A 24,271-nucleotide genomic window follows, 5' to 3' on the forward strand; every position below is an offset into this window, starting at 1 on the left:
TCAAGCGATCCTTCCTCCATAGCCACCCAAAGCACTGGGATTACAGGTGTGGGCCACCAGGCCTGGCCTGAATATTTATTGACTCCCTCCTGTGTGCCAAGTCTAATTCTCTCATTTTATTGATGTCTAATTCTCTCATTTTATTGATAAGCCTAGGATAGCATGCTTGGACCAGAAATCAAATTGTCGAGGCTCTTTGCACTCACCCCAAGCTGCTTCCATCCTGTGAAGTCATTAACCTTAAGACGAGCCCCAGAAAAGGTCAGATGCATCTGTGGGGTTGGGACTGCCTCTTTCATAAAGTAAAGCATAGCCACTAGAGCTGCCCCAAAAGCATTTGTTGAATGATTAACTACAAGAAGCAGAAGGAAAGACGCTGTAGCTGGAAACCTGAAGGGCCTGCAACCTTGCAGTTTGGCACGTTGATTTGGAACACGTTGACCTATTTGCAAAGTATGTGAACTGCCAGCTCTCAGTTTTTCTGAGACAGTGTTTCTCACTTTGGGATTTTAAGAGCTTTGGTGCCTATAAGGTCTAAATCCTTGTTTTGAAATACTGTTATTTTTCTTTCCTACATGGTGAAAAAGAGTGAGTGTAGTGTTGGCATATTCCAAAGGCCATGCTCATGGAGGAAATTCTCATCATGCAAGGGTGCAGTGTGCCCCTCTTCAGGAGGAATCACCCCCATGTGGCATATGCAGACATACTGCAAGGAAGCTCAAGACAGGTTAGGTGTGTAAAGCAAGTTGCTGACCTCTTTTTCTCTTTCTGATCTTCTAGGGTCCTTCCTAACCTTCCCTCTGTGGTTTTTCTTATTTTTATCTTCTTTCATGGCTTTCACTGCGGCCACAGCATCCTGGACTATTTCTGAGGCGGGGGCTATGTGATTGCTCATTGACCAATCAGAGATGGCATCAGCGCTCCAATGAGAGTTGACAGGATTGGCGGGAAGCAAGAGAGAATTTGCTCCTGGAGTTGCATAATATAAAGAACTGGTTTCCACAGGTTGAAATTCATAATAATCCCACTCCAGGTCACTGGAGGTCATTCTTCAACTAATTCTCAGTCCTTACCATGCCATAAAGATCGGTATCTGTAGAATATGAAGTTAGGAGTAAATTCTTCATATCATTAACATTCTGTTTCTACCCACCATCCAAGACAGGTAACTTCTGAGATTTTTTTCAAATAACTGATCTCCTAGATTCTTTAAAGGACACACATCAAGAGTTTTCTTCCTTGGGTTCTTGCATGTATTTCAAGGCTAGCCATCAACAGCATGGTAAATATACAGAGAACAGGCATGGATCATATGATGGTAAATACATTTCTTCAGAACTAGTGAAGGTCAATTCTACCTTCTCCACTCCCAACTGTTTCTTATTGTTGTATTTTTGTTTTAATTTATCTGGGAGAAGCAATATATGCATTGTCTGTCTAGGACAAGGAAAAGATGCAAGAAAATAACTTCAATAAATAAAAGGGGATCTTTCTGTCTAAAAGTAGAGCTGGCTTTTCTTCTGCTGACACGTCTCACTTTGGCTACCTAAAAAAATTCTTGCCTGTTTCACTTCCTACCTTGCCTGGTATAAACAGCAGCAGTTCTAGGAAATTAGCAAGGGCTTTGCTGCGTGAGAATACAGTGATTAATACTTAGACACCACGATGTGAGGCAGGGGTATCAGGTTGGAATGGGTTAGCACGCCTGACATTTTGGCCTTGCCACTGTGGCAAGAAAAGCCTTTAATTATGCGAAGAGAAGACCAAATGCATCCCAACATGTTTGCACCAGTAATAACTCAGTGCCCCACCTTTTCTATGGTCAAAATCTTTTCTCTCTCCTTGTATTTTTGCTCCTGTCATCTAAGGTATGATATAGTTGAGAATGTTATGATGACCACAGTGCAGGAAAATAAAAAAAGTATTATGACCCAAGGTAGAAATCAACAGCTTAAAGCTAAATCAGCATTTTTTGAAAATAACATCCTTGATGACCCAACAAGTTCCAGATATAACCAGAGATTTATGAAAGACACTGGATGGCCTTCTGCCCATGCATATTTAGTTATTTCTTTGCAAATACTGTTCTGTGTGTTTGCCAAGTTTTATGACATTATACATAGACCCAAAGAAGACTAGAAGCACTTTAGTAAACCACACTGTAGCACAGCTGAAGGTTTGAAATTTGAATCACACTCTTATAACTACAGTTGTTAAAGGTGAATTTGGAAGAGGTTATAAGTGCAAACACTCCAAGATTCTGTGTTCCCCACAAAAGTTCTTATTTCTTAGAGTTCTACTACATGAATTAGTGTTGCAACCATTTCTAAAAATAGTTTTCAACTGTATTATCAAAGGGCCTTTTCCTAATAGCTGTTGGAGGACGATTTATATGGTCCTTTCTTAGAGAACCGCCTTCTCCAAACACCCAAGAGGACAGCCCACTCTACTGTGTGACTACATCCTAGCCACTGCTAACTCACTCAGGATTGGCCACTTGATGTCAGAGGAGCCAATCAGAGTCCATCTCTAGATAATCTGAATGAATAGACTCAGAGCTGAGTTGGCTGATGGCCATGTCTCAATAATAGCATGGTGCCAGAGTAAACTCTTTCTGGAGGCCTCCTTTTTCTTAGATTCTATGAGATCTGTGTTTTCCCCCAGCTCCCCATCTTGAATAGATCATTTTTCCATGTCATATTCACTGACCAAGAGAAATTAAGATGAGAAAAAATTAAGTTTTTAACCCCCATTTTTCCTCCAATAAATTTGGTCATTGACACACATTTCCAGCAGGTCTTGCCCATACTCACTGATGTACGTGTGTGCGTCTCTTTATGCTGAGACAGGCAAAAATCCCCTTTGAGGCATTTTGTACATTGACAGGAAGTGATCACTTGAATAATAGACAGGAAGTGAACCATGATAGGAGAACTACCCCACACTCCCAAACTCTAACTTGCTACTGAGAATGGGCCTCAGAGCAGGTCTTCAAGAGGAAGTTCTCGCCACCACAGAGACCAAGATGCAGCTAAAACGTGCTGGGAGAGCATCTACTGCCCTCCCATCTCACAGCTTATACTTTGTGGATTTCTAGCCAGACAAGCTCCCCTGCCAACTCAACCCAATAGAATGATGGTTTCTACTCACATCATCCTGGACATCGAGGTCGCAGCCAGCCTTCAGCAAGATCTGGACCACAGGAAGATGGCCCTTATTGGCAGCAAGATGCAGGGGAGTCCGGCCATGCTGTGAATGCAAAGCGAGCAATGATTTCAGAACAAGTCATCAAAGCTACTCCCTTGGGAGACAGAGGGCCTAGAGCAAGGTTTGCATGGGGGCTTTTGGATGACCACTCCCTCCTGCCTCTTTGGATTGGCAGGAGATTCTTATGGGTTAACCAAAATTCAAGTTTGTCTCAGTTAACATTGGCTATTGTCATTGTAATCAATGAACACGATATGCTCAAAATGTGAAGATTTCCTTTAGTGCATTATTTCTACTCTCTACTCATCAGACTATCAAGTAGCAAAATGAGGGGTTTTGTGCCTTCTCTTAATTTCTCACTGGTGCTAATACTGAGGAATGATGAAGTGGCCATGATGAATCTGGGCAAGAGAGGCGAGAACAGCAAGATGTCATGGTCATCAGCTCCAGAAGAGTCCAGTTAGTAACACCTGAAAATTAAAACTGTTGATTGAACTGATTAGGAAAGGTTCTTCCTCTTTTTTTTTTTTTTTGAGACACAGTCTGACTCTCGCCCAGACGGCAGTGCGGTGACACCATCTCGGCTCACCACAACCTCTGCTTCCCAGGCTCAAGTGATTTTTCCTGCCTCAGCCTCCCAAGTAGCTGGAATTACAGGCACACGCCACTATCACCTAGCTAATTTTTATATTTCGAGTAGACAGGGTTTCACCATGTTGGCCAGGCTGGTCTTGAACTCCTGACCTCAAATGGTCCACCCGCCTTGGCCTCCCAAAGTTCTGGGATTACAGGCATGAGCCACCATGACTGGCCGGTTCTTCCTCTTTTTAAAAACAAATTCTACTCTGGGTGTGGTAGCTCACACCTGTAATCCCAGCATTTTGGGAGGCTGAAGTGGGAGGATCACTTGATGCCAGGAGTCTGAGACCAACCTGGGCAACACAGTGAGACTCCATCTCTATAAAAAATTTTTCTTTTTTTAAAATTAGCTGGGCATAGTGGCATGTGCTTATAGTCCCGGCTACCTAGGAGGCTGAGGTGGGAGGATCACCTGAGCCCAGGAGGTTGAGGCTGCAGTGAGTTGTGACTGTACCATTGCACTTCAGCCTGGGCAACAGAGCAAGACCCTGCCTTAAAAAACAAACAAACAAAAACACTAAACTAAAATTATGAAGTATTTCAACCACTAAAAAATGTAAGTAATATTCTAAACTTCACATAGCCACCAACTATTTCAGGAAAAAAGATAAATCATTGACATTCTTTGTGAACAACTCCCAGGTTCTCATTTCTCTTCCATTCCCAGAGGTAACCACTCTCTCAGATTTGGTATTCATCATTCCTTTGCTTTTCATTATATTTTTTACTACATGTTTGTAGCCACAGACAATATATATAAACATTGTGCTGCTTGTTTCAAACCTTACATAAATAGGTTTTTTTTTTCTTTGAGACAGGGTCTCACTCTGCTGCTCAGGCTGGAGTGTAGTGGCATGATCATGGCTCACAGCAGCTTCAGCCTCTTGGCTCAAGCAATCCTCCCACCTCAGTGTCCCAAGTACCTGGGACCACAGGCATGCATCACCATGCTCGGCCAATTTTTTCTACTTTTTGTAGAGATGGGGTTTCGCTATGTTGCTTAGGCTGGTCTTGAACTCCTGGGCTCAAGTGATCTGCCCACCTCAGCCTCCCAAAGTACTGAGATTGAAGTCATTAGCCACTGTGCCCGGCCTAATAGTTTTCAACTACACAATATAAATTGGCTTTTTTTTTTTTTTTTTTTTTGTCAAACCTTATATTTTTGAGATTTTTTTTCACGTTGTTCATGTAGTTCTGCTTCACTTATTAATTATTTATTCATCCTCCTCCTGATGGGCACCCAGGCTATTGCCAGGAGGTTGCAGAACACATTAGTATGTGCACCTGAGTAGGCTTCTTAGCCCCGTTGCTGGGTCATAGAGAAGACCATTCGCTTCAATTGCCCTAAGCATGTCGGCTCCCAAGGTGCCACATCAAGGGTGACATCCAGAAGAAATAACACTTTTTGATGCGAATCAGCTTCTGTCTAGAGAACTGCCCTGCCAAACTCCCAATTCTTCCAATTCTAAAGCAAACATGTTTCCTTTGCTTTCCCCTACAAGTTTTACTGTGAAGAAACATTCAAACATCATTGAACCATGGCCCCACCCATGCTGAAGCACACCCCTAAGGTCTTCCCAAAGGCCTTTATTGATACTCTAGCAGGATACACATTTATGATTTGAAGAAAGCACTAGTTTGCCACAGGTAATGAGCCATGAGCCATGGAGGAAAACAGAGATAACAAACAATAAGGGATCTTAATTTCTCCCCATGAAATGTGACCAAAGCACTAGAATGATTCAGGAAAGAGGTCAGAGCTTACTTTAATCACTCCCCAAAAAAAAGTGGGCTATAAAAAGCCTTCGTAAAAAGGCAGCGTCTGAGATGAAGAGTGACCTTTCTCTGGTGGTGACTGTGCTCAGCCGTGTGCTCCCCATCTCAATTCTTCCAATGAAATCATAGCTGATCAGATAGAGTGGCATGACCAGGTTCCACTGGCTGGGCCTGGTCCTCAGTTCCATCTGTCGCCACATATCCTTGTCAAGGACTTCCTGACATTGAGTAAAGTGCCCTTCACAAAGTTTCCTAAGACATTCTGAAACAAAGGGGGGTTCAGCACATGAGGACAGAGAGGTGTGTGCTATGAGAGAGGTGACAGCATGGTGGGACACAAGTGCTTCTGGGCAGCTGGAAAATACAGACCAGCATGAAGAAAAGCTGCCTGGGGAGTCTGGAAAGGGGCCAACAGACCCAGGAGTACTTTAAAAATTGAGATGGCATCTTGCTTTGTTATCCAGGCTGGAGTGCAGTGGCATGATCTTGGCTCACTGCAACTGCCGCCTTCTAGGTTCAAGCAATCCTCTCGCCTCAGCCTCCCAAGTGGCTGGGACTACAGGTGCGTGCCCCACGCGCAGCTAATTTTTGTATTTTTAGTAGAGACGGGTTTCACCATGTTGGCCAGGCTGGTCTTGAACTCCTGACCTCAAGTGATCCTCCTGCCTCAGCCTCCGAAAGTGCTGGGATTACAGGTGTGAGCCACGTGCCTGGCAAGGGGTTCTTTTTTGTGTCTCAAGAGATCCTCCTGCCGTGCTTGGGATCCCAGATGCCCAAGTACCTCCTGGTACTCTGACCATGGAATTCCCAGCTCCCAGAACCATGAGAAGAAAATGTCTGTTGTTTAAACTACTTACTCTATGTTACCTTGTTAGAGAAGCCCAAAAGGACAAAGACGGGTTCAAAGATCACTTCTGGAAGGGCACTTTAGAAACTCTAAATTACAAACAGGATAGGCCTAGATTGGAGACACCTTTTTAATCCAAAGTCAACAAAGAACCACCAGTGGAGACATGGAAGGCCAGAGGCATCAGGGCTTAGTTTGAATCCCAGCTCTGACCAATAACTCCTGTGTCATTTGGTGCTTAATCCCCTAAACTAAGCCTGTTTTCTCATCTGTAAAACAGGAATAACCTCCGCTGCCCACTCCACAGGCTTGAAATAAGGACGAGGTAACATCCACCATCCAGCATGGGTTTCCCTTCCTTCCAGCTGTCCTTAGCCCCCAACCCAGAGTACACCCCAACCGTTCCCTCTCCTCTTCGACACCCCACACCTTTGCCTTCGCAAAGACCAGTGAGATATTTCCAAAGTCAAATGGATCTGGGTGAAGAGTTGGATCTCTTCCAAGCAGAAGGGCTATGGCTGGAGGGTCCAGGTTCCCATCAGCCAGTCCTGGCCCGCTTGTCCACTTCCATTTTTGAAATGTAAACTGTGGTTCCCAGTCTCTGTGTCCCTTCTTGGAAGGGCGTTCTTCACTGAGAACACCGTTCTCCAAACTGTGACTTCCCTGATTCTCCAGCAATGCTCCTGGCCTCCCACAGCACTCAGGCTTCCTGTCAGCAAGGTGGTGTGACATCCTGAGAGCTTCAGGAGCTGAGCTACAACAATGGCACAGGAGTTTTTCTGAGGAGGGGCTGTGTTCCCTGCTCATGCTTGGCTCCTTTTCTGGCCTCTAGTTAAAGTACAGCAATAGCAAAGGCAGTAATAGGTTTCCTATAGAAGCTGAAGCTGTCTCCTTGGTCCCCAGGGCTTTCCTAGCACAAGACCCACCCTCTTAAACATACACCACCTGCCAAAGGAGAAAAGCAAGAAAGCAGCAGACATGTACTTGGTTTTCCAGAACATTCTGTAGTAAATAGCAACAAAAATAGAGCCCTTTGGAGAAGAAGTTGCCCCTATCCAGCACACAGGAATGCCCCCAGGCATGTCTGACTAATGGGAAAGGCTGGAACCCCTCTAAGGGTAAGGGAGCAAATAAAAATTGATCCTTAGAGGCAGCTTTGAATGACTTAGACTTAAGGATGCAACTGCTCTCATTTCCATTTCCGTGCCCCTAGGACTGGCCGCTGGAAGAAATGGGAACAGGAAAAAAGGCCATGTATTATGAATGATAAGAAGTTTGGGCCAGGCAAGGTTGTTCACGCCTGTAATCCCAGCACTTTGGGAGGCCAAGGCGGGTGGACCACTTGAGCCCAGGAGTTCTATAGCCTGGGCAACATGGCAAAACCCCATCTCTACCAAAAATACAAAAATTAGCTGAGCATCGTTTTGTGCGCCTGTAGTCCCAGCTACTCAGGAGGCTGAGGAAGGTGGATGGATTGAGCCTGGGAAATCAAGGCTGCAGTGAGCTGCGATTGCACCATTGCACTTCAGTCTGGGCAACAGAATAAGACCCTCTCTCTGGGAAAAAAAAAAAAGAAAGAAAGAAAAAAAGGGAAGAATTTTTAAAGCATCAATTTGCCCTGAGTCCTACCCCAGTTATCCTGAGTCCTACCCCAGTTATCCTCAAAGATCAGTTCAGCTTAACTCAACCCAGGCCCTGGTGAGCCCAGCGAGACCAATAATCGAGCAGAGCAAGAGACACCAGCGGCCAGAATTTATTGAACGCTTGGGTCCATTTATTGTGTAGAAGGCACTACGTTAAGAATTTTACACATGTTCGCTAATTCTATCCTCCCAATTATCCTATGAGGTGGACACTATTATCGAGCCCATTTTATAGATAAGGAAACGGAGGCATGGGAGATTCTGTCACTTGTTCTAAGTTATACAGCAGGTAAATGGAGTCTGGATTCACCCCTTAAGCCATCTGAGCCCAGCTGCCTGCTTTCCCCACCACTCTGTGCACTGCACTGGTTGTGTTGGGGGTGAGGGTAGGAGCAAAATTCTTCCCTGGCAGAGCAGGGGCTTCATGTCTCACCCCTAGGAAGCTCCCAAGTTCTTGGGTGTTTTACCTTAGCCCAGCCACTAACCTCTGGGGTTTGTTTAAAAATAACCTGATTTTTTTAGAATCTCAAGGACAATGAGAGATGTTTTCTATTTTCTCTGCATATGGTTCTCCTGGGGAGGTTGGTCTGTTGTCCTCTCTCTCTATTGGTGCGTAAGCCTCTCCCTCCAGAATCTCTGATCAACTCGCTGTGGTGAGGCCCAGGCAGTTTTTATACAGCCTCCCCCAGGTGATTTTAATGTGTGACCTGGTTGAGAACCACAGGATGGGATGAGGAGGGGCCAGGATAAACCCTCCCTGGACAGCTGCAGGCCCTTAGGCTAAACCTGCCCTTCAGGCCTGCTCCAGCAAGGGCCATACCTCTTTTACATTCTTGTTGATGCTCTCGTCAGCCTGTCAATATAAAACACCTAAAATACTACCTTGCCGCAACCTACAGCTTCCCAGATCTTCAGAGTATATAAGCAATGTAATGACATTACTAAAAATATGGAAAAGAATATCCTCTATAATTCCACAACCCAATACAACTATTATCATTTTTATCCAGTCGTTTTCAGTGCATCTCCAGGTGTGGTTGGAGGTTACGAACCACTGCCTTCAACCCTTTAAAGGTGCTGTTCCTCCAAGGGGCCCTGGTATCAGGCTGGGCCATCTGAGGCCGGCAGGGGTGAGAAGAGGCAGTATCCACCCCGACTTCCTGCATCTCCCTCTGATCCAATCAGGAAGAGGCACAGACTCAGGGCCTCGCTTCCAGGGAACCGAATCAAAGGGTCTTGAGATGTTGCGAAGCAACAACCACAAAAACGTGTCCCCACTGTCAACACCACTGAGGCACTGGCCCGGGATGGTGATTTGTTCAGGCAGGCTGAGCCCTGTGGATCTAACTCCAGCATAACTGCTGCATGGGAACATCAGAGTGACTCCGATTCCAGCAGGCAAGCCATAAATTACATGGAACAAGGGATCACAATGATGCCCAGAATGAAACGGTCCCTGCTATTCACTCTGAAGAGACCAACTCCCACTTGGGAGTGGAAACCTTCCAGGAGAAGGATTCCCGTTAAGATAATGATCTCCCACCAGTGAGGATGACAAGAGAGCCCAGCCAAAGGTAATTGGCTTAAAAGAAACCCTGAAAGGAAGTGGAGGTGTTTTTGTTCCCAGCAGGTCTCAGACTGGCGTTCAGCCTCCTTCCTGGACTCTCCCGGTAGACCAAGGCGTTACGTTAGAAATCCCTCCCCAGGAGGGGCCACGACCCTTGGAGGGAGGCGAAACAGGGCCATTTGAGAACTACAACCTACAGAAACAAGCCAGTCAACTGCCCCTGCCACTGACTGCATGGGGCCTGGGAGCCCAGGGCCATGACCCTGGTCCATCATCACTCCAGCCAGGAGGCAGGCTGGGTCCCAGCTCCTCGGTCCTGCTTCAGTATCTTGGACCCTACTTACTAAAGGGCAGGCCTTTCAGGACCTGTCAGTACCTGTCCCACGAATGACAAGTCTAACAGAGTAGGCCTGGACAAGGCCTGGCCCGACAGAATGCATCTGAAAAGTGAGAAGGAAAGGTGTGGTGCTTAGCCATTCCTGGAACACCATTTTTTTTTTTTGAGACAGAGTCTCGCTCTGTCTTACCCAGACTGGACTGCAGTGGCACAATCTCAGCTCACTGTAGCCTCCGCCTCCTGGGTTCAAGCAATTCTCCTGCCTTAGCTGGGAGGCAGCTGGGACTACAGGTGTGCACCACCACACCCAGCTAATTTTGTATTTTTAGTCGAGATGGTGTTTCACCATGTTGGCCAGGCTAGTCTTGAACTCCTGACCTCAGGTGATCCACCCGCCTCAGCCTCCCAAAATGCTGGAATTACAGGCGTGAGCCACCGTGCTTGGTCTCAATGATATTCTTACGACCAGATACGACCAGAGTCAAAAGGAGACCTGCAGCAGAAGTCAAAGGAATAAAAGGGCAGAAACTCTGAAGGAACGGAGTAGGGAAAGGTTGTATAAAGGAATTGAGACTCATTGGCTCAAACAATAAAACAATTTAACCATCTTAACTAGGGACTATAACAAGGAGGGCAGCTGCATGATGTGACCCACACAAGAAGAAATGGTGTAATGGGAAGAATATAGGTTAAATTAGTGTAATCATTTCATAAAGCTTCTTCAGGAGACCCATGAGAAACTGGATCAGGGTCATGCAGTCTTTTTTGAGTCAAGTCTTTTGAGTCAGTCTGCCTGTATTATCTGTCGCATTAAGAGAGAAGTAGTAGGAGGCAAGAAAGTTGTAACACTACTAAAATAAGAGTGGCACATATTTTACAAACATAATGTTCAGAATGGGAAGAGTCTTTGAGAGTTTCATTTGGCTGAAGAGGTGAAATGAATTCTCAATGTCTCCAATCTTATTTTTGGCAGAACTGCAATAGCTGGAATTCTGGTCACTTGGCTCCTCGTTTAGATTTTAAATAGTGGAAAACCCCACCAACTTTTCTAAGTGTCTCAAGGGTCCTTTTTATCACAGATGGTGTTCCCTGAGAGCTTCAACAGCCTGGAATGGTGTAAATTTGGGTCAGAAAAGTTCAAAGTCCTTCTCAGGCTTATGATTCAATGAAGACAGTTGACATTCAAGAAAACATGGAACACATTCAAGAAAAAAACTGAAAAAGTACCATCGATCAAAGAAAATAAAACTTTACATTTAAAAACAATTTATAGTTTAAGCAGCTTTCAGAGTTTTCTTTCCTTGTTGCAAATGTGTTTTATCTACTTGTCTACTTACATGAGTGATACATCATATCTTAATCAGACAATAGGTGACAAGAAATGGCAAGGGAATAAATTCCTTGGCTGACACAAATCAGGATCCAAAACAATCTCAGATTGAAATAGGCCAATTTTAAAAAGACAAAATGCAATGGGGGCAGATGGTAATTCCTGCACTGGGGGCCAACAGTCCCATCACACAAGGATGGAAGTATTAGGATGGTCCTGTAAAATAATAATAATCATAAATTATATGGAGAGGTGATTTGAAATGTATATTGTTAGGAATCAGTTATTCCTAACAATTGGGTTTAATTGATAAGATAATTCCTTTTTTGTTTGTTTTTTGAGACGAAGTCTCGCTCTGTCACCAGGCTGGAGTACACTGGCGTGATCCCAGCTCTCTGCAACCTCCACCTCCCGGGTTCAAGCGATTCTCCTGCCTCAGCCTCCCAAGTAGCTAGGACTATAGGCGTGTGCCACTGTGCCCGGCTAATTTTTGTATGTTTAGTAGAGACGGGGTTTCACCACGTTGGCCAGGATGGTCTCAATCTCTTGACCTCGTGATCTGCCTGCCTCAGCCTCCCGAAGTGTTGGGATTACAGGCGTGAGCCACTGTGACTGGCCTTTTTTTTTTGAGACGGAGTCTCACTGTGTCGGCCAGGCTGGAGTGCAGTGGCATGATCTCAACTCACTGCAACCTATGCCTTGCAGGTACAAGAGATTCTTCTGCCTCAGCCTCCCAAGTAGCTGAGACTACAGGTGCCCACCACCATGCCCAGCTAATTTTTTTGTATTTTTAGTAGAGACAGGGTTTCACCTGTTGGCCAGGCTGGTTTTCAACTCCTGACCTCAAGTAATCCACCCACCTCAGCCTCCCAAAGTGCTAGGATTTTAGGCATGAGCCACTGTGCCCAGACAAGAATTCCTTTTGAGGTAACTCAGTAACTTCTAGAAAGATCCACCAGCAAGAAGGACCAAAATATTTCAGGCAACGAAACTGGCTATTAAGGATTCCATCAGCTTCTACAGTATACTTGTCCCTGAGTGGTTGAGTGGTAAGGCATCTGTTAATGGCCCACACACTCCTCACAGGTGGTGGCCCAGACTACATTTTTTTTTCCCCCAAGACAGTCTTGCTCTGTCGCCCAGGCTGGAGTGCAGTGGCACGATCTCAGCTCACTGCAACCTCCACTTCCCGGGTTCAAATGATTCTCCTGCCTCAGTCTCCCGAGTAGTTGGGATTACAGGCATGTGCCACCACGCCAAGCTAACTTTTGTATTCTTAGTAGAGATAGGGTTTCACCATGTTGGCCAGGCTAGTCTCGAACTCTTGACCTTGTGATCCGCCCACCTCGGCCTCCCAAAGTGCTGGGATTACAGGTGTGAGCCACTATGCCAGGCCAGACTACATTTTTCAATGGGTTGACACTGACAGAGCACAGCATGGTAGGCCAATGCACGATGAACTATGGTTCGATATAAGGACTGTTCTTGCTTCTCTTCTGGTTTCTAACAAAAACCAGAAAACAAGAATCACTGCCTTTTCAGCAACCGTTAATATAATCATGTGTTCTTCTCTTTTAATTTGTTGGTTTAATGAATTATGGAACCATCTTTGCATTCCTGGAACCCACCTGGTCACACTGTATTATTCTTCTCATAAATGCTGCATTATATTAGGTAATGTTATAAAGAATTTTAAAAATCAATATTTATAATTGAGATTGCTGTTTCTTATTCTTATTTATCTGTTTTTGACATTAAGATTGTGCTGACTATGTGAAAAAGTACAGCTTTCTATTTTGTTCTGTGCTTTACAATAATTTAAATAACATTGGATTTTTTGTTGTTGATAAAATATAAAACAGGACCATGAAACCATTTGGCCCTAGTTTTTGTTTTGTTTTGTTTTTTGAGACGGACTCTCACTCTGTCACCCAGGCTGGAGTGCAGTGGTGCGATCTCAGCTCACTGCAACCTCCACCTCCCGGGTTCAAGCAATTCTGCCTCAGCCTCCTGAGTAGCTGGGACTACAGGCACATGTCACCAAGTTCGGTTACTTTTTGTAATTTTTTACAGATGGGGTTTCACCATATTAGCCAGGCTGGTCTCGAACTCCTGGCCTCAAGTGATCCACCTGCCTTGGCCTCCCACAGTGCTGGGATTACAGGTGTGAACCACCACACCTGGCCGGCCCTAGTACTTTCTAAAAGTTGCATCTTTAATCGTGTTTCCAATATTTCCTATGCTAATTAGACTAAGTTTTCTGCTTCTTCTTGGGTCCATTTTTTTGTGTGTGATTTATAAATTTGTGGTCAAATACGCATATACATAAAATCTACCATTTTAACAACTTTTAAGTGTATAATTCAGCGGCATTAAGTATATTCATGATGTTGCGCAACCACCACCACCATCCATGTCTAGGACTTTTTTGGGGATTAAATTCCTCACGTTCTTCTTGCCTTACTGTGGTGGCTAGAACTTCCAGCACTGTAGTGAATGAGCAGGCATCCCTGTCTTGTTCCTTATGACAGCAGGAAAACATTCAGTCTCTCACCACCAAATATGATGTTAGCTCTTGGTTTTTTTTAGATGTTCTTTATCACGTTGAGAAAGTTTTCCTCAATTTCTGGTTTTCTGAGAGTTCTTTTCCCAAATGGATATTTGGTTTTGTCAAATTCTTTTTCTGTACCTGTTAATATGATCAGATGATTTTTCTTGTTTAGCTCGTTATGGACTAAATGCTTGTTTCTCCCTAAAATTGGTATGTTGAAGCACTAACTTGCAATATGTTGGTATTTGGAGATGGGGTCCTTTGGAAGGTAATTAGGTTTGGATAAGGAAATGAGGGTAGGGCCCCGACAAGATTAGTGTCCCTATAAGGAGAGGAAGAGAGACTAGAGACCCCTCTCTCTGCCACACAGAGAGAAGTCAGCCATCTACAAACCAGGAAGAGAGCACTCACCAGGAACTGAATCTGTAGGGACCTTGATCTTAGACTTCCCATCCTAAAAAACTGTGAAAAATAAGTGTCTGTTGTTTAAGCCACTCAATATGTGGTATTTTGTTATAGCAGCCTGAGCTAAGGCACTTGTTGATATGGTAGATTACACTGATGTTGACTCAGTCTTGCATACTTGGAATAAATTTCACTTGATCATGGTTTATAATTCTTACACATTGCTCAATCAACTGGCTAAAAGCAGACTAGGTAGAGCTGCTACCTATTCACCCACGTACCCTAAATTATTGGCTTAGAACAAGGAAACATGTAACAGCCCACTCTCACTAGAAACAAACTGATTGGCCTGCTGAGAAAGAATTTTCAGTGTCCCGACAAGTTCCTGGCTTAATTTATTTTCTGAAACCTAAGTCATTATAACTTAAAAGAAAGAAAAGAAAAAGAAGACAACTACTAAGAGGGCCTCAGGGAATTCGCCAATGGACGCACTGGCTTCTGAGCAGAGGCCCAAGTGGGCAGCTCAGTGGCTTTGAGAGCTCCTTTCCTCTTTGGCTTCTTCATTTCACAGCACTACCAGGGTGTGGATGTGGAGAATCACCCATGCAAGCCTCACAACATGCTGATTACTGGCCTGGAAACCAGTAATCCTCCAACGCATTTTATTCAAGAAAGATACAGGTATTTAGGGAGGATTTTTAAACGCTGACACCCAGCTGTGCCACAATATTATAATGTCTCGTCTAGAGTGGTTAGGACCTACTAAATATATGTTTTCAGGGAGTTTTACTAGCACATAATCTGGGTTATAAAGCACTCAGCTGTGTAGTTAAGACTTACTTTTAAGTGCAGACTGCTAAGGCAACAGGATACAATATGGACAAATCACGGTGGTGGCAGATGGTGGATGGCTTGCTGATTGAACACTCAGGGGTTGGCGGGGCCTCTGGGCCCAACCTCCCACCAAGCCTACCTAGAGTTGAGGAGAGACGCAGGCAGCAAACAGGGCCTGCCTTCACTGCCACTGAGAACCACTGTAAATAAGGTGGGCCTTTACAGAGGGCAGGAGGAAAAGATATTGTACTTCTGCATAGGCAGTGAGGGGCAGGACAGAGCAGCCAAGAGATTCAAGATGAACTCTTACCTAGATTCTTTAACAGCAGCCTAAAAGCCTCTCCTAAGATGACTGAGTTAGCTTTGGGGGCCCATCCCCAAAGTTCTGAGGCTTGTTCTCCTCAATTACAGCGTGTCTGACCTGCCACACCAATCTTCCATTTTCCCTCTCATCTGAGGCGCTGCCTCTTTCCTCCAAAGAGCATCTCCTAGGGACACCTACCTACCTTTGCTAGAAACATGAGTCGCTGTGGCGCATGCCTAATTACCATCCTTATCACAGTAAGTTAACACTTAAGACTCATATTATTGACCCAATAATTTTTCATGTGTCGTCTCATAGACAAGCCACACGACAATTCACAGCATACATTTGCCTTCCCATATTTGAGACATTTCTTTCCTGCTGATAAAATTGTCTCTAGTTTGAATCATGGCATTTAGAATATCAGTATTTCATGGTATTCTACAAAGAGCAGCACAACTTCCAGATGTCTAACCACTGTCTTGGCCCAGTGCTCAATGGACAGTGTTGTCCTGCCCTGCATGGAAGGCTCTGAAACCTCAGGGGGAAATACCAAGAGCAGTGAGAGGTTCTCTGTCTTGCTGCTCTGAAAAATCCCAAGCCCAGGCCATACCCCAGACCAACTAAACCACAGCCTCTAGGTGTAGGCCTGGGCATCAGTATTTAAGGCTCTAAAGGGGGTCACATGCGCAGTCAACACTGAGAACCAGTGTTGACTTCTGTGCCTCTGAGGACAGCTGCCTCAGGTGGGGAGATGGTCTTCATAATAACAACTCCCATCCGTTGAGCTCTTTCTACATCCTTAATTACACTGTTCTAAGCACTTTGCATGGATTACCTCATATAATCCTCACCACATATCCTTGAGGTAAGTGCTGTTGTGCTGATTTTACAGACAGGAAATGAAGGCTCAAGGAGGCTAATAACTTGGGCAGGGTTGAAAAGATGGTAAATGTGATTCATTGCCTCTACTCTTGGTAAGGAAAAATTGTGAGAGACTTTAAAATGGATGACAAATTCATAGAGACAGAAAGTGGAATGGTGGCTGGCAGGGGCTGGGTGGGAGGGAGAAAAGGGGAGTTAGTGTTTAATGGGTATAAAGTTACAGTTTGGGAAGATGAAAAAAGATCTGGAAATGGATGGTGGTGATGATCACACAACTGTGTGAATGCAATTACTGCCACTGGATTGAACAGTTGAAAATAATTAAAACGGGGCTGGGCGCGGTGGCTCATACCTGTAATCGCAGCACTTTGGGAGGCTGAAGTGGGAAGACTGCTTGAGCCCAGGAGTTCAAGACAGCATGGGCAGCATGGCAAGACCCCATTTCGACAAAAAGTAAAAAAACGTTAGCCTGGCATGGTGGTGCATACCTGTGGACCCAGCTCTTTGGCAGGCTGAGGTGGATCTCTTGAGGCAAGGAGTTCAAGACCAGCTTGGTCAATTAATATAGCAAGACTCCACCCCCACCATCTCTACAAAAAAAATTTTTTTTTAATTGTCTGGGCCTGGCCTGACAATTCTCCTTCAAAACAGTTGTAACATCTTACTAGTTTCCTCTTTAATTAATGAGTTAAATAAAATGTCAGCATATGTTCATTTTATAACTTTCTCACAATTAGCACCATATGTCAATTTTCCCCAGAGATTTTTTTATGATAAACTATAAAAGCCTAAGTTTTCCCAGTTGAGATTTTCTTCCCACAGGGTTATGCTTCTAGCTATTGTAGAACACAAGCAGATTTTCTGTTTGACCTGCCATGTAACCATATACCCTCAATGCCCTGTTTGTTTCAGTGAAGAGACACCTGCTCCACACAGTGTGTGGATGTGCTAACTCAGAGCAGAACCAAGCACTACAGCAGCCCTGCATGGGCTCCTGCCCTTGCTCTGGATGTGAGAACACACTGGGGTACTTGGGGTCAGAATAAAAGACCCAGGTGTCTTGGGAGGGAACTCCGTTTTCCATTTGGGAATGGGGGATGGGGAAGGGGAGGAGAGGTGTGGAGATCCCCTCTTCTATTCCCCTCCCATCAGCCACTCCCCCACTTTTCCCTTTGATTCCCAGGCAGCTGGCCCCAGACTCAACCCAGAGAAAATTCTACGAAACGCATGCTGAAGTGAAAAGGAACCGAGGCCACACAGGCCAAATGCACCTTAGCAGAGAGCTCCTGGAGAGAAGGCTAGAAAGGTAAGATGAGCTCAGATGGTGAAGGGTCAGGAGAGGCAGCAGACAGAGCCCAGGGTACCACTGGCATCATGTGTTTAAAGGTCAGTCCTCTCGGGCCCCTCACACACTGCTGGTGAAGTGTAGACTGGCACAACCTCTTTGCAGAGCAATTTAGCTCTAGCTGTCAAAATTGCAAGGGGATGCATGCTCTGACTCAGAAGTACCACTTAGAGAAATCTATCCCCCAAATATAATCGTACTGTGCAATAAAACCTCCGAACAGAGTCACTGCAGCATGCTTTGTAAGGGCAGGAGATTAACATAATCTAAATGCCCATCAATAGGGGATTGGTTAAGCCAATTAAAATGAAGAAGGAGAGTATAGTATCCCACAATTTGTATAAAATGGGGAAACACACAGAGCTACATCTACTTGCATGTATGTACGTAAGTATCTCAGGAACAATGTAAGAAGCAGGTAAAACAGGTGCCTTCAGGGAGGGAAACACTAAGTGGTGGGGGCAGCACGGGAGGAGGACTAGGCAAACTTTGTGCCTTCTGTAGTAGAACCATTACCTACTCCAACTAAAATAAGTGTATGGGGTCCTCTGGCAGGAGCATGCTATATACAACACATTCTCCCAAGTGAAGAGTTTTACCTGACCAACCACCTTTTAAGTGTCAATTTCCCCCACGTCCTGGGGAGTGACAACTTAAAGCAAATGACTAGGAACCAGCAGGCCGGCAAACATGAGTTCAGGCTACACCATTCTGGTAAGTCCTAACATTAAACACAAACCAGGAAATCAAAAACAAAGCAAATGACCACCATGAAAGATCCTTCCTTTCCACTGCTCTCCTGCCTTGGGACACCAGTGTCGCAAACCCCGCGTGGAAGTGAGGTTTTGTCGAAACTGGAAACAGGTTTCAGAGCAGGAAGCCCAGCAAGTGGCAGCAGGAGAGTCCCCCAGTGCAGAGGCTGTTCTCACTGTGTTTCCTGAGGCCATGAATGTATACCATTTATTGACTTGCAGCGTTCCCTTGAAAGTGGCTGCCAGAAAATATTTACCAGCCAGTCATCCTCTTCATTTCTGCAAACACCATCAGGTGCTCACGCTGGGGAAAGTTACTACTTTACTACAGTGGAACTCTTTGCATTTCCCTTTTTAAAAGTTGAAAGTTTATATTGGAGTACAGTAGTTACCAGCATGGGGAGACAACACGATGCAAAACCCCCACAGGAACCACAAGCAACCTACAAAGGACTTATTCAGCCTCCCGAAGCTTCTGTTTCCTCATCTGTAACAATTACACTTAGGAGAGTTATCTTTAAAAAAAAAAAATCAAGTTTCTTGAGGTATAATTTCCATTCAACAAAATTCATTTTTTTAAAGTATGCACTTTCATATGGTTGGATAAATGTATACGGCCAACCCCACAAACAAAATATGGAAGATTTTCATCTCCCCACCCAAAATTCCCTCCTGCTCCTTTGCAGTCAATCATTTCCCACCATCTCCAGCCCCTAGCAATCACTGATCTATTTTCTGTCCCTATAATTTTGACTCTTGTAGTAAGCCTGGAAGATACTAGTATGTCTGGAAATCAGGTAGCAAAAGTCCTTCAACTTTGTTGTTCAATGTTGCTTTGGCTATTCTAGGTCTCTTGCATTTCATATAAATTTTAGAATCAGCTTCTCAACTTCTACTCCAAAAAGCTGATAGTTTTATTAAATGTTGGACATTGAGCTAAACACTTTGTCATCTCATTTAGCCTTTTTTTTTTTTGAGACAGAGTCTTGCTCTGTGGCCCAAGCTGGAGTACAGTGGCACTATCTTGGATTACTGCAGCTTCCGCCTCCTGGGTTCAAGCGATTCTCCTGCTTCAGGCTCCTAAGTAGCTGGGATTACAGGTGTGCACCACCACACCCGACTAATTTTTGTATTTTCAGTAGAGATGGAGTTTCACTAGTCTCGAATTCCTGGCCTCAAGAGATCCACCAGCCTTGGCCTCCCAAAGTGCTGGGATTACAGACTTGAGCCACCGCACCCAGCCTTCATTTAGTCTTGATGGCAATCTCATGAAGTCGAGATTATCCTCATTTTTCAGATGAGAACAATGAATGGCCTTGGACCACAGCTCTTAGCATTGTTGCATTCTCAGAATCCCCTCAGTGCCTACTACATTTGACACTGACTATGTGCTGAGCACTGTTCTAAGTAGTTTGCATATATTGATTCAGTTAGTGCTTAAATAACCTAATGAGGTAGCTACTATTATTTAATCCTCATTTTAGAGGTGATGACATGATGCACAGAGATAAAGTAATTTCCTCAAGACCATAGAGCTAGTAAATATCGTTGGCATTTGAAACAGAGCACCTGGCTCCTGCATCCACGCTAATACCTTCTACACTACACCGCCTTCATCAGGAATTTCTGAACTTGCGATAAAACTCTGGGAATGGCGTGCAGGAGGCAAGGACAGAGGAGAAAAGTCCCTTTGGCCCGCCCTGCAGACAGCCTCTTTCTCTGTCTGCACTGAGGGGTGGTCAGCATAGTGGTGGAAGGGCAGGGACTATGGAGGCGCTGGAAACAAGGGTCAGGAGTGTCCTACATGTGGGCCTCAGGACCACACAAAGCCGGCTCCTTCCCAGGGCTAGCACCTATTGCTGCTTTGGTCATGGGCAAGTTACTTTCTGCCTGGCACCTCCCTTTCCTTATTGGCATCTCAGAGATAAGAGCACCAGCTTGGCAGAGCTGAGGATTTCAACCAGATAGTATATGGCAAGCACCTGGCCCACTGCTGGTACAGGCACTCAACACATATTTTTAAACCTGACTTTATATTTGACAAAGTACAAAATTAATATATGCTTATTTTAATAACTGAAACAATACAATGAAAAAAATCAGGCCGGATGCATCGGCTCATGCCTGTGATCCCAGCACTTTGGGAGGCCAAGGTGGGCAGATCACTTGAGGCCAGGAGTTTGAAATCAGCCTGGGTAATATGACAAAACCCCATCTCTATCAAAAATACAAAAATTAGCCGGGCGTGGTGGTGCACACCTGTAGTCCCAGGTACTCAGGAGGCTGAGGCAGGAGAATCGCTTGAACCCGGGAGGTGGAGGTTACAGTGAGCCGAGATTGCACCACTGCACACCAGCCTGAGCAAAAGAGCGAGACTCTGTTTAAAAAAAAAAAAAAAAAAAAAGGGAGGGGGGTGGAAAGGGGAAAAAAAAAAGCTAATCATCTTCCTTGCTAGGTAGCCAAAGTTAACAGTCTCATGTGTCCCATGTGGTTCTCCTGGCTCACACAAATGCAGGCATACATTTGTAGAGAGAAGTAGACTTGCCTCTTTAAACTGAAGTATATCACACCATATGGTCTCCATGCTACCTGCCCTGTTGCACCTCCTGATTTTTTCTGCTTGGCCATTCTGCAGAGAACTCTGGGGGGTTCACCTTCTATGAACAAGCTCTTTAGGCCCTGGGGTTTGTGCTTAATTATCTAAATTTCAACTTCATTACTTGGGGAGAGTGGTAGGTATCAAATGGAGATGAATTTTATGAATGAAACTGAATTTTCTTCTTAACCAACTTGTATCAAACAATCTTTGTCTACTTCCTTTTGGAGAAGATAAAAACTTTGGTAAAACATTCCAAGGACCAGCTTTTTTGTTGTTTTGCTTTTTGAGACAGGATATCCCTCTGATGCCCAGGCTGGAGTGCAGTGGCACAATCATGGCTCACTGCAGCCTCAACCTCCTGAGCTCAAGCAATCCTCCCACCTCAGCCTCCTATGTAGCTAGGACTAGAGGTGTACATCACCATGCCCAGCTAATTTTTTATTTTCTGTAGAGACAGGGTCTCACTATGTTGCCCAGGCTAACCAGCTTCTTAACAGTTCTAGGAAAAGATACTCTGCCTGGGGACTCCTAGAGGCTCTCAACTCTAATGTTATGGCCAATGCTTGGCACTAAGGAGCAATGCAAAGGGTTTATCCAGATGACAAAACACCTGTTGGTATTGAGGTAACAAAATTAAGCTGTATCAGAAGGTATCTGACTAAAGCACAAGGGAACTGGAGAGAATATGTTCATTTATAAAACCAGAGCATTCTTGCAAAGAAAAAATATATCCCATTTTTTCGTTTTAGTATCAAATATCTCAAGCAGTGCCAGCAGGGGCAACTAGAAAGACACAGAGTTGAGAGAAGTTAGGAAGCATAATGAGCCTCACTTGGTCACTGACAGGAAGCATAAGTGGAGGGATGTCAAAGACCCAAAAGAAAAAAGGATGGCTTTGGGCTTCTGCTTGAGGTGTGCACAAATGGGGCTCCCTTGTACTGATAAAGGGACCTTGGGAAGAGGACCACGCCTCAGGAGGGGTTGCAGCTTCCAGCGTGGGCACTTCAATTTGAACCTGTGGATTCTCCACATAAAGATGCCCAGGAAGGCTGGGCATGGTGGCTCATGACTGTAGTCCCTGTTACCTGGCAGGAGAATCACTTGAGTCCAGAAGTTTAGGACCAGCCTGGGCAATATAGTGAGACTCTTGTCTCAAAAAAAAAAAAAAAGAAAAAAAGAAATTAAAAATGCCCATGAAGGCAGCTGGCCATGGGGATCAGGAGACAGGGCCAAGTCGGAGATGGAGACATGGTGACCAGTCTTGAGCTGGAATAGCCAAGTGGGTGTACAGAGGGAGAGCAGATGAGTGCAGAGGGCCTGAGGAAAGCCAATTTTAGAGGCAGGAAGAGCAAAAGGAGATGGAGAAGGCACCTTGGGGAGGAAAACCAGGAGGGAGAGCTGACAGACCCAAGGGGAGCTTCAGGGATAGGAGTGCAGGCAACAGTATCAAATTCTAGCCTGTCTCACCAAGAATGCAAGCTCCAGTGAGGACCAAGATGTTTTTTCCTGTCTTGTTCACCAGTACACAGCTGAAGCTCAAAATGTATTGCCTAAATGAGGGAAGGAACAGGTGAGTTGGGTGAAAGGAGTAGCAGAAAACTGAAGGGTCATGAGCCTGAATTATTGTCTCTAACAATTTGCTCCAGAGATATGTCAGACTTCTCAGCATATCCAGTGCTTTTGTCAGATTACCTATTCCAGCTGAAAATGTGTTTGTCAACATGGTGAAGTACTACTGGTCTAAATATGAAAGTTGTGCAAATGGAAAATCATAGTTCTTAGTGAGACTTTCTCTTAAAACATGAGTTTTAAATTCTTACATGTAGTTCCCACATCAATTTCCAGCTCCCAACCCCACTTGCTCTGAAGACATGTCCTGTGCATGACAACCCACCCTTACTTAGTGAATAACATACTGGAACCATCCATTATGAGCTGAAGTAAAATCTCCAGGACAGAAGAGATGCCCTTCTCTGTGGCAGAGAAAATGTCCATGGGAGCCAGGAAATTTCAGTTCTCATCTGGGCTCTGGCATGCCCTATTTGAACAAGTCACTTTCCTTCTGAGACTTCATTTCCTCTCAAGGGAAACCATATATATCTTACAAGGCTCTGGGGACAAGCAACATATATGTGAAAATAATTTGGAAATGTTTTATACAAGTACAATCCCATTATTGGGATATCGCTTATTTTTTTTAAGTACCTGAGCAGATTGAGTTCCCAGTCAATGAAACATTTGCAGATTATATCCACGATGTGTCAGGTGCCAAGGAGTATGCTCTAATAAGCAGCAGCTCACAGGAAGTTCACAATCTAAACTTATAAACCACATAGTGGAAACATGATGGTTACCAGTGTTGGGGCTCAAAAAACAATACCCCAAAAGGAAGGCCTCAGGAAAAAAGTTTTTTTCTGACCTCTTCCTGCCCTCCTATCTCTGGCCCCTCAACTCCTACCCAGAGGCTAACCACAGAAACTAGAATCCCTCTTCCCCCAAGGCAGGTCGTAGAAACCAGAACCTCCTACCCCTAAAGCCAGCCATAAAACTTAAAAATATTACTCTAACCTTCCCCTCCTCCCCTCTCTGTGTAAAAGCAGGCCATAAAGAATTATCTAGGCTGGGCGCGGTGGCTCAAGCCTGTAATCCCAGCAGTTTGGGAGGCCGAGACAGGCGGATCACGAGGTCAGGAGATCGAGACCATCCTGGCTAACACGGTGAAACCCCGTCTCTACTAAAAACTACAAAAAACTAGCCGGGCGAGGTGGCGGGCGCCTGTAGTCCCAGCTACTCGGGAGGCTGAGGCAGGAGAATGGCGTGAACCCGGGAGGCGGAGCTTGCAGTGAGCTGAGATCCGGCCACTGCACTCCAGCCCGGGCGACAGAGCGAGACTCCGTCTCAAAAAAAAAAAAAAAAAAAAAAAAAAAAAAAATCTGACCTAGTTGACTGTAGGTCTTAACACTCGATTCCAGAGAGGGACCTGCCTCATACCCAGAAGTCAGGAATGCTCAGCTCAGAAGGGCCAAGAAGACCGTAGACAGACAGGCTGTGCTGGGTTTCTCATGCAATCAGCATTAGATCATGCCCTTTTTGTCTAATCATGTTTCTACACGGCTGTCCACACTCTTTTGAATCTAAGCATTAAAATGGACAATTTCCCCTGAATTTTTGGGTCCTCATTCTGAAGCCTCCTGTGTGTACATGTTAAATACATTTTTATGCCTCTAATACAATTTATCTGCCGTTTGTA

At 44.8% G+C, this 24,271-nt stretch overlaps 1 protein-coding gene across 16 annotated transcripts in view; it reads right to left on the reverse strand.

Annotated features, from left to right (window-relative positions):
* ANKRD6 (ankyrin repeat domain 6) overlaps nt 1–24,271 on the reverse strand; it is a 203,720-nt gene that overhangs the window by 32,944 nt on the left and 146,505 nt on the right. For 10 of the 16 annotated variants that reach the window (NM_001261717.2, XM_077998550.1, XM_077998546.1 and 7 more), the window contains one exon: nt 3,151–3,249. In NM_001261717.2, coding sequence (NP_001248646.1) covers nt 3,151–3,249 — 99 coding nt within the window. Of the gene's footprint in view, nt 1–754; nt 1,094–3,150; nt 3,250–24,271 lie in introns of all 16 variants that reach the window. The other 6 variants (XM_077998545.1, XM_077998541.1, XM_077998543.1 and 3 more) reach the window with 1 other exon arrangement.

The sequence above is a fragment of the Macaca mulatta genome, chromosome 4 (genome assembly GCF_049350105.2).
Source record: "Macaca mulatta isolate MMU2019108-1 chromosome 4, T2T-MMU8v2.0, whole genome shotgun sequence".
Taxonomy (NCBI): Eukaryota; Metazoa; Chordata; class Mammalia; order Primates; family Cercopithecidae; genus Macaca; species Macaca mulatta.